This window comes from Hetaerina americana, unplaced genomic scaffold (genome assembly GCF_022747635.1).
Source record: "Hetaerina americana unplaced genomic scaffold, ioHetAmer1.1.p SCAF_44, whole genome shotgun sequence".
Classification (NCBI taxonomy): Eukaryota; Metazoa; Arthropoda; class Insecta; order Odonata; family Calopterygidae; genus Hetaerina; species Hetaerina americana.
This window is the reverse complement of record NW_027287030.1, coordinates 2,766,051-2,782,202: the sequence shown is the minus strand read 5'-3', so window position 1 is coordinate 2,782,202 and position 16,152 is coordinate 2,766,051. Positions and strand designations below refer to the sequence as shown.

General features: G+C 36.4%; 1 protein-coding gene across 2 annotated transcripts; it reads right to left on the bottom strand.

Annotated features, from left to right (window-relative positions):
* Positions 1–1,898: 1,898 nt before the first annotated feature.
* On the bottom strand, positions 1,899–15,018 carry LOC139692937 (protein phosphatase 1B-like). 2 transcript variants are annotated; one of them, XM_071591261.1, is made up of 6 exons: positions 14,884–15,018; positions 13,716–14,588; positions 13,503–13,620; positions 10,075–10,177; positions 4,790–4,844; positions 1,899–3,475 (listed from the first exon to the last, which is right to left on the bottom strand). In XM_071591261.1, the coding sequence occupies exons 2-6, from the start codon at positions 14,559–14,561 to the stop codon at positions 3,458–3,460; spliced, it is 1,140 nt and encodes a 379-aa protein (XP_071447362.1). In that variant the 5' UTR covers positions 14,562–14,588; positions 14,884–15,018; the 3' UTR covers positions 1,899–3,457. The 2 variants fall into 2 exon arrangements, with proteins under 2 accessions (XP_071447362.1, XP_071447361.1); XM_071591260.1 differs by lacking the exon at positions 1,899–3,475 and having other exon boundaries at positions 3,616–4,844.
* Positions 15,019–16,152: the final 1,134 nt, after the last annotated feature.

Genomic DNA, 16,152 nt, shown 5'->3' with positions numbered 1-16,152 from the left:
TAACAAATGTGGTTGATTAAGCAATAAAATTAGCCAGGAAATGCTTTGACCTGCATAGATAGTAGAACTGATAGATAGTTTGTAGGAAGGAAAGTGTGCTAGATAAGGAGAAATCAGATTCACCCTGAGAAAATGAGCACTTCACCTTTTTTTGGATCGTGTGTCTGCTCTCATCTATGTGTACTTGTATGCTCCAGTTAATGGTCGAAAAAAAGGCCTTTGCATTAAAATAATTATGTATTACCCTAATGCATACCGCACCGGCACATGGTCCTTTTCTATATTTTCTAAGCACATGAATTACTCTTTATTGTAAGAAGCATATATTTTGTCTATATTTTTTTAAAGTCATATTAGTCCTCCCAATAGACTGAAATTTAGATGTGGTGGAAGAGCTTATGCATTCTGATGACTCCTTAGAGGTGCCCTGGCAGAAGCAATGATAATTTCCAGATGAGTTGAAGGGTAATAGCTAGAAAAAAAGGTAGACCATGAGGCATATGTTCCTCAATGATGCATCTGACCCCAATGGGGTGGCCATTTGAGTGATCTCACGTTTAAAAATACTATTGAGGAAGGCAATGGAAAACCACCTCAATTAATTAATCCAAGAAACATTCATTGACCGAGCTCTGAGAATGAGCCCTGGTGAATTTGATACATGGCTCACTTGGGCTGAGTGTCAGGCCCATCCGCAGGAGTGGCAAGGCTTGCTTCCACTGTCATCATCTCGCAAAAGTTACAGAAGCAGCCCAGAAGACAACCAAATAGGGACTTGGAATGTTAGCTCGATGTTGAGAACAGGGAAATTAGAGAATATAAACCGAGAGAGGAGATTACTGGAATGAGAGTACTGAGTAATATGCAGTGACGCATGGCAATAAAGGTAGGAAGAAGCGAAGTAAACTTGGAATAAGTGAGAGATAGAATATCATTATTAGGAGTAAAAGTTAACCAACTAACTTTGCCATCATTCAGGTTTGCATGCCACTAAGCAATCACAGGGAGGAATTTGACAAGGTATAAAATCAGTTAAAGAGGACATAATTGCAGATATTCTTGAAGGGAAACATTTGATAGTGAGCGGATGGTAGGCAAAGAAATAGATCGTAGTGGGATATGGGAGTATGGTTTCGGAACAAGAAATTACAGCGGGGAGAAAGTAAGTTCTGCAGGAGACTTGAGTTTAAATCACAATGACCACTTGGCATAAATAGTGAAATAGACATAGATACATGTGGAAATGCTCAGGAATTCACAAAGATATCAGACTATTAATGTTAGGCACAAATTTAGGAATGGGTAGATTAATTCCCAGTTTCCTGGGAGAGGAGATTGTTCTTTCTGTAGAAAAAATGTAAAAAGAGAATTAGGACAAATAGATATTTTATGAACAGGAGAGTGAAACCAACTGGATGACAGAAGCCTCATTGAAGATACAGTGCAAGGATGTGGAAAGTTCACTAAGGATGGGTGAAATTGGTGTACTAGACAGGAAGGTGAAAGCATTGTCAGACAGTAGGATGTGAAAATCCCTGCAAACAATCAAAATTAAGTAAGAAAAATTAAAACTATCAATTGAACCCAGGAAAGATTCTAGAGAGATGGAAGGAATATATGATATAGGCATTAGGCCAGCAAACCCAGACACAGAAAGAGACTATGATATGACATAGATAGCTTAGGTTCAGGCATACGTAATAGTAAGACAGGAAGGGCATTAATAGAAAATACTTTAGTGTTTAGGAAAAAAATGGAAGAGTTTTTAAGGGCTAAGTACACTTACCTTATTGCAATGGCTCATATATTTTACTTTAAAAACTTGATGAAATTTTCTTTTTCTTACATAATTGCATGATAGAACCATCTTCTTAGATAAAACCATTTAATGACAACCATTTTATTTTTCAATTTGTTTTATTACTGTTCTAAATTGGGAGCTTACAAACCTCAAATACAAATTATAACATTGAAACTTTCATACTACTGACAACATATGTTTGAGACATTGGAAAGATTTTCTTTTAAGCTTTTTGTTCACTCAATAATGTCAAAATCATTATTGTTATAACAGATTTTACACATGCTTAAACCACAACTGCATATCTGATTAGTTCCACACATGCTTTGACAAGCTGAGACCCCTTAAAATAAGAAGTCAAAAGCGATAAGCAAGGAATTCTTGCCAGACTCGTCGAAACAGTGAAAAATGTTTAGACAAAAGATAAAAATTTATATATAAAAGGTTGATGCTGACCTAAGTAGTTTTTTTTTTACCACTTACCAAGAATTTTCAATGATCAAATAAAAAAACTTCAAAATCTGAGATTACTTGAATTACCCAGACCTAATTGTCTACACAAAACTTTTTCTTTCATCGCTCAAAACAAGAGTGGTCATACAGTCATCCTGAGAAGTGTTTTGGCCTTATATGCAATTTGAACCACATCATATTCCTACGTCACGACAATTTTTTACGACTATCGGTTTATTGCATTTTTTCTAAAAGTACACAATATTTTACTGCTTATCTTCATTTCCTGCTCACACGACAATTTTGAAATTTTGTATAAGCCTGAGAATTTTTCACAAATGAGCAGAATATAGTTTAAAAAAAAAGGCAGACTGATTAAAAAAAAACTGAACAGAAGTTGAAAAACACACATTTCTACATACAATCACCAATACCAAAAAAATAAGGAAAATGTAAGCAGGCAAGTACCCGATACATTCACCCTGTTACCTCAGGAATGAAGTTTCAATTTAAAATAACATCGTTTTTACAAAAATAAACAAGAACATAGCAAATGAAGCTGACTTAACAGCAGAAGTAATTATATTTTCTAATAGATATTGTCCATTTTAAGAGCGGTCACTGGATTTCCTTTAGTCACTCATATGTTGAATCTGCACTACTTGTTTCTTAACACATGCCTCACTCACAGTACGTATATTTACTTTACATTGTTTAAAAAAAATCTCGGCATATTTACTCAAATATGGCCAAATAAAAAGATAAAGTCCCAACTTAAAGAAGAAAGAGAAAAACAATTACAAGAATGTGGATTGATTAGGCTTTCCTGAGCTCATAGCTAACAGGCATTTCTTGACTTATCACTCATGTCAGTCAAAAAGAAAACCAAGCTGTTGGTATGACACACACTGCATGGAGAGGAAGGGGGAATAAGGTTGATATTTTATTGCAGCCTGTTGGATTAGGTAACTTCATCTAAAGCATGGCTTTGAGAGAGAGAGATAAGGAGAGAATATTCTTTTCTTTAATAATGAAGGGCCAACAGGGAAATGCCATTTTACCATAAGTGATCCAATGTATGCACTGTTGCAAGTATCTCTTGGGAAGAAAATGTCCTACATGGCTTAGGATGCACCTGACCAGACGACCTTTCTTTTTTTTCTCTTACGCTACGCTCAACTTGACAGTATCCCAACATATACACTAGGAAGTTTCAGTTTCCTGGAAAGCACAACAAATTATTAGATGCAGAAATGAAGATTTCCAACATCAATCATTATATTGGAAAGGAACAGTTTTTTGTTCCTCTGGCCTATCTTTGTATATATCTAGATACATACATTTAAGTGAAACATAATACACAAGGGCAGTAAAATTTTTATTGAAAATAATCAACTGACATAACAAAGAATGCATAGCAAATTTTCTTCCATCATGTTAGTCATAAAAGGATATATCTTGAATGCTGGAAGAGCTTTTTCAATAAGTTTTTAAGGCTAGCTACACTATGCAGCATTTAAAAAGCATACTTGTATTACCATAAATACATTCACTTATAAAAGCCAATGGATTGTCATATACTATTAAGGCAATGGTATTTACATAAAGAGATCTTGATAGATAAAATACTTCTTATATATCACTAGGCAACCTGGATTATATTGTCTTAGACAGACCCTAATAGTGACATTTTTATCAAGTCTAGCTACAATCAAGTAACTAGATTGAGGTACGGTGCAATAGCTATTAATGTATTTTTTGTGATACAACTTTATGCGACAATGATTTTGCATGTAATTCCTCCTTATTGAATGGCTGTGGTTAAGGGCAAGAGGTTTGACATGCCACTATCTAAAGGCTGACTCTAAATATAAACAAATAATTTGAAAATATCTGAGGCTGACTAAATCAAATATTTTAAACGTATCCACTCTTACAACAAAAAAAGCTCCTCCTAACCACCACATAATAGCAACCACATCCATTTCTTACTCTGATAACTCGATAGAGAAAACTGAAACATGAAGCTACTTCTCAGCTCTTTGAATTGTTTTTAGGTTTTCTAATACTTCCCTTGGTGAAATATCTCGGAGACTAAAAACTCCATATGATTTTGTGAGGCAAACTTTTCAATGCAAGTAAGCAAGAAATGAGAAAAATCAATGCCGAGACCATAGTGATATTTTAAGTAGTATAATGTCTTAAGCATAAACATTCACACGCAAATCATTTCACATACTGTTCAAGCCTTAAACCCAAGTTTTACAGGAGACAAACTCCCCCAACTTCAGGATTCTGCATCAATGGTGTCCTCACACAAAATTTTATCGCTCCAAGTTATACGCCATTCTTTCACACCCACAACAAATCATTAATCACTAAACACACTGATTAACATTACATAGAAAGTCAATATTTGCCACACAGTTACAATTCAATTACACGTTTCATTACTCATCTTAAAGAGCAGTATTGAGCATACAAGGATTCTTCCAAAACATCTCATTGCAATCCTCACTCCAAAAAAAGACTTACTTTATCAACTCCATGTGGACACAGCTTGGAATAGACTGATTTGATAAAATTCCTCCTGAAATGAACAAACCATTGATGAGAAACGAAGAACCAGGATGGAACATAATTGTATTATTTCACATGCTTAATACATTTTCATGCAGGTCAGAGTGCCATATTAACCCTTTTGTGGAGTACTTCACTTTTTAACGGACTGAAAGGACTAAAAAAAAAACTTGTTATGACAAATGTACCAAGTGTATGCCCACATCTGTCATCAGTATCCATGGGTGTGTACCAAAGCAGGCATAACTGTTAGGATTGGTCATACTTAACATAAGTTGTCATTTGATGGCACCATTTCTTAACTTACGTAACCATGTACAAAGTAAGGCACTCAATGAAATTCAGCAGTACCAAAACATTAATTATACACTTTTGCATATTAATTTGCCAACGAAATGTGCCAAACACTTATTAACTTCTCATCTCTGCAACAGATTTGAGTGGTTTTACAATTGATTAGGTGGAAGTTGTCACCATTTTCAGTTCTTTAAATTTCTAGGGACTAGGGTTTCAATGCAACTTTTAGTCCATCTTAACTCTCGAGGTAACATCTGACAAATTATTATGCCCTACTTACACAACTGTCATAATCAATGATACACTCGGGACAATGTTTTACAGGTATGCAGTGCCAAAATCCAAAAAGGAAAACATGGAAATAGCCAAATACATAACATATTACCTCATGTCATTTCAATGCAACAATTTCAGAGTGTAAAAATCATTCGCATTGACTGGGATTCGAACCCAGATCCCTCAATATCCAGTCGAGTGCTTTAGCCACTTAAGCTACCGAGGCATCATCTTAAACTCTGAAATTTTGGGGCTTTTAAAGGAACAAGATGTTGTGACGAAATACCGTACAAACAATGTCACCGGCATTCGTAATCGTGCGCGACGTGCCACAGTGCACGAGGTAAAAGCCAACTTTTAAACACTTAGGCTGTTTATACCTTGACAAATTCCAAAGAAACTGCGGGAGATGCCGCAACAGTAACTTTTAACAGAGTCATCATCCGCTTAGCTTAACTGGCTAAAGCATTCGACCGGATATTGAGGGATCTGGGTTCGAATACCAGTCAAGGCTAATGATTTTTATTCTCTGAAATCGTTGCATTGAAATTCACATTAGCGGATGACTCCATTAAAATTTACTGTGGCGATACCTCCCGCAGTTTCTTTGGAACTAAAGTCATTTAATAAAAAATTGGTAGTATATCTTTTAAATTGATGAATAAATTTACACTCATTGTGTTTGCACTTCTTTGTTCATTGCTGTTGTGTTGGATGTGTTAATGTCAACTATGTAGCAAATTACTATTAAGGTTATGCCAAACATTTGTTATTTTCAATTTTGAAGCAGTCGAAATTTGAGCAAATCAAATCACGCCAAGTTTCAGTGCTGTGTAAAAAATTGGTTACAAACATCCAAACTTTCTTTAATTCCATACTCTAACACCAGGAAAAAAAATTAAGCAATATTTTTTGAATTTTGCATACGATTTCAAATATGGAAGTGTGTGAGACATGATAACGAGCATTATCATGACGATTAGTGATTACAATTACAAGGTAAATATTAGTTCAAAAGATTGTGCTTCTGGTGATTAGGTAAACTTTTCTGTGACAGAATATGTTCACATCATATGCACTTTAAAACATGCACCTAATAGTTTGCTTTTTAGTTTGAAAAAAAAATGCAAAATTATATTTTGTATATGTCTTCTCTTGCATGTAGCTCCTGAAAAAAACGGAGTAAGTTGATAAAAGTTCAAATACCTATACTTAAAGAGATATACAGACATTATAATCGCATGGCATGGTATTTCCTTAGAGCACACACAGAATTTAAGCAATTTTATACTCAGTTAAGTCAATTTTCCACACCTTTTCCATTAATTATTACCATTTATTGATTTCTGTGTAATAGGAAACAAGAGACCATTAACATTAGGCATCTTACAGTAACGAAGAAAGGTAATAACAGTAACCTCTTCATGAAGACCTGAAGGAGTTATATTCTCAATGAAAAACATGAAGCAATACTAACTCATCAAAAGCATATTTATCGTACGAGTGGTTGGAAAAGATTTGTTTTGTTCTCGTGATTTGAGGTGATGGAAACCAAAAGGTCACATTGCTGTACCAAACTCGTGAGTATTCATGAATGAGCTGTAGGAATCAGGCTCGGAAAGCTATGAATAATAATATCAATAAATCATGCAAAAATATCATCAAAATTTTGGTAAAACTGAAAAAAAAATTATAATTGCACAAATTAAATGTGATAATTATCAAGTGTCAAGATGGTTGTCTCTCTTAGTTCGTTACCCCAAAAAGATGATTCAAAAGTGCCCTTGAGAAAATCTTTGACCCTTCAAACATTAATTAAGGCGAGTAGTGAATTCCATATGAAATCTTTACTTGTGACAAGAGTCGTGAAGGATTCTCGGGTCTTCCACCGGGTCAAGGGTTCCATATTGGCCGACGTTTCGATGCCCGACTCGTGCATCGGTGGAAGACCCGAGAATCCTTCACGAATCAAATACGCCGGGAAAGCACCAGATCTTACTTGTGACAAGAGGTTTTAATTTTTATGGCCTTTATTTATATCTCTTCCACCTGCAAAACTGAGCATGTGTGCAGAAGTTCAAGACCATATTTTTAGAGCATAAAGGGCATTTGTATATGTTGCCTCAAATTCTGAACTTATATTAATTCTAAGAAGACTGAAGAGAATAGCTTCAATTCCACATTGTCCATGCACTATTATGCCTGTATTTTGTGCTGCTTTTGTATAACCAGGTAGAACAACTTTTTATCATTATAGTAACACTTCACCAGACTTTAATTTCTTTTCCCAGAAGCTTTTGAATATAGTTGCAGAGAGGGATGGAAAATGTGAAAGGGACAGGAAAAAAACTAACTAGGAAGTGCTAGGTGTGTTGTGGAAATAAAGGGGACAGTAGGCAGACAGGATAGGTTCAGAGCATTTAGATTATTGATGACTTGTTGAAGACTGTGATGGAGGTGAGAGCATTAGGCAAGCGATGAAGAGATACAAATAGGATAAGGATGGTGGACGGAATGAAGGGAGGAAGGAAGTATGTGGAATTAAAGAGGGATACTAGTGTTGGATGTCAGGTGGTGTTTTGTTAGGGGAGACAAGGGAATGTATTGCTGTACTATTGTGTAGGCTGTCCATAGAAAACCCACCTCAACTGATACAATGCCAATAATATTATAATTTTGTTTTTGGCATAAGTAGGGAGAGGTGTAGTATTAAATGAAACACCAGCTATTTACTCCATTAAGAGCTGCTCTTATCCAATCCTCACACTTGGCTCAATTACAAGCTAAATAAGAAGAAAAATTAGGGAAGCAATGATATGTTTGTCAGGAAAATTTGAGAAACTTTATAAATGCTGGTGATGAGGGGTCACCCTAGTCAAGTGATGGTAGCAACAGTTCATCAGAGTAATTCTCCAATTCATTTATCCCAAATCCCAAGAGTTTAGCATGCTCATTGGTGGCTTACGACTCGAGTATGACATCAAAATAGAATCCAGGTTGTTTATCAATTGTACTTGTAATTATCTTTTAAATATATTTGGAAAACAAAGGGACATCTTTTAATATGAAACAATTCCAGAGAGTGATGCCTGTTTCATTGATTCCATCATTTTACAATGGCTTAGAGACTTTCAGATGAGAGAATCGGGCATCTATGGACTTAAGTACTTCGATTTGTGCTCACTAAAAGTTGAAATGGAAACGTGTAGCAGAAACAACTATCATGTGTAGAAAGCAAGTGAAAATGATAGCGAAAAAACTGAAAAGCTTTCGATTTCACCAAATTTGCTATGAAGACTAAAACATAGATGTTTATGATAAGAGAATTTGCAGATTTAACAAATATAATGGAATGTCACGTAATTTTACTTTATATGAAAATGTCATGCCTCTGATACAGTTCTGTAAAAGCTCAAGTACTAGGGTACAAGTTTTCCAAGTTCACGGAATATTTTAATCATTAACTCTCACTCCAATAAACCCCACCAGCTTTCCATTTAATTCCGAACAAACATTAAATTCTAAATTTCCTCCCTCTATCTATTGCTCAATGTTTTCTAGCCTTCCTGTCCTCAACATCATCCTAATATTCCGAGACACTATTCCAAACATTCATGTCATCATCTGCATCATCCTTTCCACTACAATTGTCAAAACAGTTCAGAGAGGATATAGTGTGATGAGCTCAAAGGCTCAAAGCCTTAACTTTCCTGCTTCCAGGCATGACCCTTGTAATTCAGACTCTAAGGAAGTTCTTATCGCAACATAAAAAAGTATTGTTTTTTGTGGATTTATGGAATTTTCATTATCTAGTTCATTTACACGCGAGGTATAAATATTCTAAAGGAAGAAGATGACACCCTGTATTGAAACCAGTCAGAAACCAGTATTTACCACATCTTGCGATAAATAGGGCAGCATACTTCCATAAAGATATTGCTGTGTATTGCAACTAGTCATGTTAAAAGTATTGCCATGTAAATAGCTGAGCATTCACTTTTTCATCATCATTCAAAATCTATCACTCCACCAAATGGTGCAAATATTTATTTGTAATGGGCAAAAATAAATTAAAAGAGGCCATGAAAGTGTTTCCTCATAAATTGTAACCACAAGCACTCATGGGCTTCTTGGTGAGCTTCAATATTAAGGATGTCCTCTATTATATCATACTTCTACATGCAACATTATTACTAATGTTTTTTCATGTGTTGAATTATAAGAAAAATTTCTTCAGATTTCCCAACTTTGCAAATACATGAGTACCCACATCAATTATCACAGGGTATTGGACATCAATGATTGAGTTACTGATCAACAAAGGTGAACTGTATTTGGACTACAGTAGTTAAATGTTCTTTTACTCTTACCTATACACTGTTGGAAGCCCAAAAGCTAAGCTATTCATCCATGAAAACATTAAACATGACAATTTTAACTACACTATAACTTGACATGACAAAAACGTTAGAAGAAATACAAACCCCCTACTTTTACCCTTCCAACAGTTCCCTTGTTTTTAGTTGCCTCAAATGTTATGTACTTTTATGCAACTACTTGTACGTAGGTACGTATGACAGTAATCACATTTCTATGCACTAGGAACCACAGGAGCAAAAGCAGTTATTTCTACTGTATTAGATAAATAGGAATGGTAGTATATCTACTTTGCTTGTATTCCTCCTCCAGGAGGTAATCCAGGTATATCTTCATCATCCATTGCTTGGATAATGCTACTCAATTCAATTTTATCTCTCGATTCCACCAATTCTAGAAGTAGAAGAGAGAAAAACAACGTTATAAGTAGTCAAGTCCTGGGACTTACAAAACATTTTACAATTATCACACTGTTTACACTAGAATAGCAGACATGGCAGTAATAGTAAGGGAAGCCTCCTACAGCAATGAAAATTGGCATCAAAGCATTTTCATTTAATTTTGTACAAGATTTCTTCTTCAAACAAATGCATGTTGAAGATAAATAACTGGAAATTATAATTTTAAAATTACTTGTAAGATAAAATTGTCTCGAGGATACCCACGCTAATCTCAAAGATAGGCGGCAATGCCAAAAACTTCAATGGCTGCATCAAAAAACACAAAATAATAACCTCCATAAGTATAAAGTACATCAGTTACATGATTTCAGTCTTCTGAGATGTCATCAGGGTACTCGCAGTGGCTTTAATGTCATCTATACTATATTTTTATGCTTTTATGCATGTAATTACAATAACCATATTAAATGAGTTGGTAATTTTACACAGACATAGAGAAAGATTGCTTATACGAGGGTCATCCGGAAAGTAGTACCCGTTCGTGCCGCATGAAGTGCTGACGACGCGAGTAGCCGCTGGACGAGGTCAGATAGCTTCAGTGGCTTGTCTGCCTTCTCTGAGCCAAGTTGCGTGACGCTAGCATTGCCTGTGTTGTTTCTGTGATTGTTTACAATGTTTAAAAAAATTGAGAACGCCGCCAGTTGTGAAGTGAGGGCAGTGATTAAATTCCTCAATGCAAGAAACGTTCGCCCATGTGATATTCATCGCCAATTAAAGGAGGTGTATGGAGACAATGTAATGGACGAGTCGTCTGTTCGGCGGTGGTGTCGCAACTTCAACATGGGGAGGGGGAACACACACGACGATGAGCGTTCGGGGAGACCGTCTGTCATTACAGACCAACTGGTGAGCTCAGTTGACGAATTCGTGAGGAACGATCGGCGCGTCACAATTGATGACATCTGTGAGCATTTTCCCAATGTTTCTCGAACAATTGTTCATGAAATTGTTAAACACCATCTGCATTATGCAAAAATTTGTGCAAGATGGGTCCCTCGCGTATCTCAATGAGCTGGCGGCGAAGGACTATGCAGCAGGAATACAGAAACTTGTCACACGTTATGACAAATGCCTTAATTTGCTTGGAGATTATGTTGAGAAGTAGTTTAAAGTATCCTCTTTCAAATAAAATTTTTTATGTTTGTTAATATTTACTTTTGTGTCTTTATTTCACGAACGGGTACTACTTTCCGGATGACCCTCGTATAAAGACTATTTAGGAAGCCTTTTGAAAAATAACAAACTCATTTAATATGGACATCGAACAACTCCATGAAGTGAATCCTGAATGTGTTAAGTATAATAATATTAATATAGAAATAATGTACCTCTAAAAGCAACTTTTTATTCTAATGGCAGGGGTTAGTAAAGGTCCTTGAAGAGCATGAATTATATCCAATCTTGATAATTTAAAAAGTGAACAATAAATCCCTACAGTAGGATTAACTGGTAATCTAAGATATGTAACAAAGGGCAAAAATACTTTATTGCCAAACTAATTAATGCTAGATAATCTTGTAATGCACACAGTTTCCAAAACTTAGAAGGACAGTGAAAGTCCTGACCCCAACTTTGTCATGGCCTTATCTTTTTCATTATTCTCATTTACATATAAACAATGGACCTGAATTGCAGTATGGGCTAAGAGAATGATACGAGGGTGGCACAATAAGTCCTTAGAAAATCCAAGAGATGGCGCTCGTAGTGTTCAAAATAATTTTTTTCCATAAAATAACACTCCTAACTAGTCAGCTGTTTAAGTTTCAGCTGTATCCGTCATATAGTTTCATTGTTGTCATCGATTGAAGTAAAAGACTTTAATCTGTCCATAAAAATGGATAAAAATGAGTTTCGAGCAGTGATCAAACACTTGTATTTCAAAGGGTTGACGCCGAAAGAAATCAAAGCTGAGTTGGACAAAGTTCATGGCACATCTGCTCTTGTGTTGGCAACTGTTCACAATTGGGTGAATTAGTCTAAACGTGATCGCACATCCACAAAAGATGAATGGTAGATCCGGACGCCCTGTGGAAGTGTCTACCCCTGAAACGATTGACAAAATTAACTATATAATTTTAAGTGATCGACGACTCAAAGTGCGCGAAATAGTAGAAGCCATAGGCCTATCACAAGGTACAGTAGCTTCAATTTTGCACAAAAAATTGGCAGTGAAAGAAAACCCCAGCAAGATGGGTGCTGTGTTTACTCACAGCGGAGAATAAACACAATCGTGTGGTCGACTCTGAGCTTATTTTGGCACTTTTCCATCGCAATCCTGATGAGTTAATGCATCGATATATTAATGTTGATGAAACATGGATACACCACTACACTACAGAGACAAAGCAACAGTCAAAATAGTGGATTTTTGAAGGCTAACGGGCTCTGAAGAAGGCGAAGACGGTCAAGTCAGTCGGTAAGGTTATGGCCACGGTCTTTTGGGATGCTCGTGGAATCATCTGCATTGATTACTTGAAAGTGGGAACAACAATAACAGGAGAGTATTATGCGCCATTATTGGAATGGCTGAGCAAAGAAATCAAGGAAAAGCATCCTCCACCTTCGCAGTTGCAATGGCCAAAATTATGAAATTTAAGTTCCAATTACTACAACATCCACCGTATTCACCAGATTTGGCCTCCAGTTACTATTTCTCACTTCTAGACTTGAAGAAATGGCTTGGCGGACAAAAGCTTACACCTAACGAGGGAGTAATCAATCAAACAGATGCATATTTCGAGGAGCTTCCAATACCCTACTTTTTAGATGGCTTAAAAAACTGGAAAAACGCTTAGACAAATGTATAGAGTTGAAAGGAGATTATGTTGAAAAATAAAAAAAAATTGGCCCAAAAAAATTGTTTTTCCAACTCTTTTCTAAGGACTTATTGTACCACCCTTGTACATGGCCAATGACAATTGCTGAAAAACACAGTGCAACTAGGTTTTCTGGGCCAGAGACAAATATTTTTTCCACAAGAATATATTAGGTTTCTTGTCGCCAAAAAAACTTACAAACAATGAGGAACCATTGCAAAACACAAATGAAACAAGAATTTCCGACTTTCAATAAATTTGTGAACACTAATTAATCACTGACACTTGACGGGTGTCTATCTAAACAAATGAATATCAAATGATATCCTTTTCGTTTTGCTCCAAGAGTAACACGACTGGTTAAACAGAGCTGTTGCCAATGACTCAACACACAATTCAGTAGCTGGGATGTCTGAGAGAAATGATGACCCATTATATTACCTCGGACTCTCATTTCCAGGGCAGCCTCCAACTGGTTTTCCAAGGAAATAGCCTCAGGTGATGGTTGGGGTGCTCCAGGGAAGGTGACTAGCACAATACTCATGTTATCTTGGCTACCCTGGAATGATAAAATTATCTCGAATAAATTAATACTATAAATGAAGTAATGGAACTATTCACACTCACAAGTAATGACGAAGTGCACCAACATACCTTGTATAAACAGGTATCAATCACTTGATTGGTGATGTTTTCAAGATCATCAGTTAGAAATAACCTCGATCGTATAAAGTCACACAAGTCTGTGTTTGACATGACATCCCAGACACCATCGCAGGCCAGAACAAGAAATTCATCTCTTTCAAGGTCTCTCTTCTCCACAAATATTTCAGGTTCTGGTGAAACCAACTGCTCACAGGGGCCTTTCCCTTCAACATTCTTGTACTCATAATCGCCAAGTGCTCTGGATACTGCCAATGCCCCGTTGACCCTCTGTATCATTACACTTCCCCCAGCCTTCTGAATACGGTCCTTCTCGGAAGGAATCATAGGCTTATGGTCCTGTGTGGAAAATGTTGGATGGCCCTCGCTGCAGAGGACTGCACGAGAATCTCCACAGTTGGCAATGTAAATGAATTTTGGTGAGATAAGTGCACAAACAGCAGTTGAACCAGATTTATCTTCTCCGCTGGCCATTTCTGGAATTTCACGCATTTTGTGGTCAAGGAACAGGAAACCGGAGTGGATACCTTTCTTCACAGAATTTACATGTAGGTGTTCTTCATCGTTTGCACAAGTTTTGCGAAATTCTTCTGTTTCCATTATACATTCTAAAAGATGCGCTGCGCAGTGATCCGAGACCCTCGCCCCTGCATGTCCATCGAAGACAGCAAAGAATGACCAATCTTTCAGTTCTCCAGGTAGCCCTGTCACCGCACAGTGTGCATCTTCCATCTCCACTCTCCATCCTTGCATACTAGCAAGTCCATACCGTAAACCGTTTCCCGCACCATGTTCATTGTACTTTTCAGTATTTGGCTTTTCCAGAAACGCCCCCATTGTGAGAAATTAACCTACTAGCTTCATCTGAAAAGACAAGTCACTCATAACAGGATCTCATATATCACGGAAATGCGCGATACTGCGTTACAGAGCGAGAATAGCCGAATAACACATTTTGTTAATCTGTTCAGTTCGCATAGCCAACAACAGCATATGAGAAGTGCATAATGCTAGCAAACAAAACTATTACATCTCGCATGCAAAATGAATGAGCCACCAAGCCTACAACATATCAAAATCGCGTTATCCAGTATTGGGAATCAGTGCACGGAATTCGTGCACAACTACCAGTTTATATTGTTCCCAATGCTTGTATTACCTTATAAAGCGTAAATCCAGTGCATTATGGTAGTTAATAATTTGATGATTGTAATAATACCAAATAAATAACAGTCATATCCACGCATTCAAGAAGACATTACGTCGACGGATCTTTCGAAAACTACGCATGCTCAAATCCAAAAATATATTCCGTTCTGTTTAGGTTGAGAGTGAGGTCATTAATTTTCAACTAATTTCCTTGGCTCTCCTCCAATGACAGAGCGGGAAAGTCAAGCCTCGTTGCCAAACGTTGTTACTAGCAAGATTCTTAACAAATGACTATGGGGAGCGCATTTTGAATACAGAATGAGGAAATTTCCAGGGGCGTTGCAACAGCTTCGTTGTCGCCAAGAAACTTGAAACGGCATCGACACCTCAATGCGAAAGGCGCTGTTGTAGAATGGTAACAATCTATGCCGCCGAGAGGTATTCACAGACCGGAGGACTAAATCTTTATTTAATAGTTATTTCACCACTATTAAATTTTTATTTAAGTCGTCCTATTGAAAGCGCAAGAATGGCGCCCACAGTGAGAATCTTATGAAATCCTTCGAATAAGGTTGCCGCTTATTTTACGTCGTATTTCGCTTATATATCACGAAACATTTCGTAAGATATTCAAATTTTATAAAGTGTTCATAAACTTTTATATACTCTAGGTGGTATTTATTTCTCGAAATAGGGAAATTAATTTGTAATTGTCCAAATACTAATTCAAGGTCGATTTTGGATTATTGAGTCAATTTTGTTCAGAAACAAATAAACAATGATTTATGTTAGATTTTGCCTGCATTCAGATACAATTGAATTGAATCTTTACTCTGACATATAATATATTATAAGATTATTGTTTCACTTATCCTCAAAGTTCTGTATACAAAATCTTCGGGTAGAAAAATTGAAAAATTCAATTTTAAAATTATAAACTTTTAGAGACATATTATACCAATATTCCAGAACTTTTCATCAAGATAATTTTGGAATGTCCACTATTTCTTACTATTTAAACTTTTGCCACGTTGTAGTTCCACGCTCCAGTTACAATCGTGAGAAAACGACAGCCATTCTTAACACGACTTTATCGATTTCAAATATCTTGGTGACTCAATCAAAGGCTGAAACATAACTTATTTAAGGGCTGGCATATCGGGGGCGACTTCGATATGGAGCGTAGTTAATGTACCGCGCGGAAATATCGTCATTAGAGTTGGAGGAAATATTTGAGGCTTTTGAAATGTGGGCGTAGAAAAGGATGGAAAATGAAGAG

What these genes read in the sequence shown, in the direction of transcription:
- LOC139692937 (XM_071591260.1), bottom strand. Translation starts at nt 14,561, where the DNA reads ATGGGGGCGTTTCTGGAAAAGCCAAATACTGAAAAGTACAATGAACAT. An exon ending in CCTGGAAATGAGAGTCCGAG is followed by an intron (nt 10,178 to 13,502) that starts GTAATATAATGG and finishes TTCTACTTCTAG; the next exon opens with AATTGGTGGAATCGAGAGAT. An exon ending in GGAGGAGGAATACAAGCAAA is followed by an intron (nt 4,845 to 10,074) that starts GTAGATATACTA and finishes TGTTCATTTCAG; the next exon opens with GAGGAATTTTATCAAATCAG.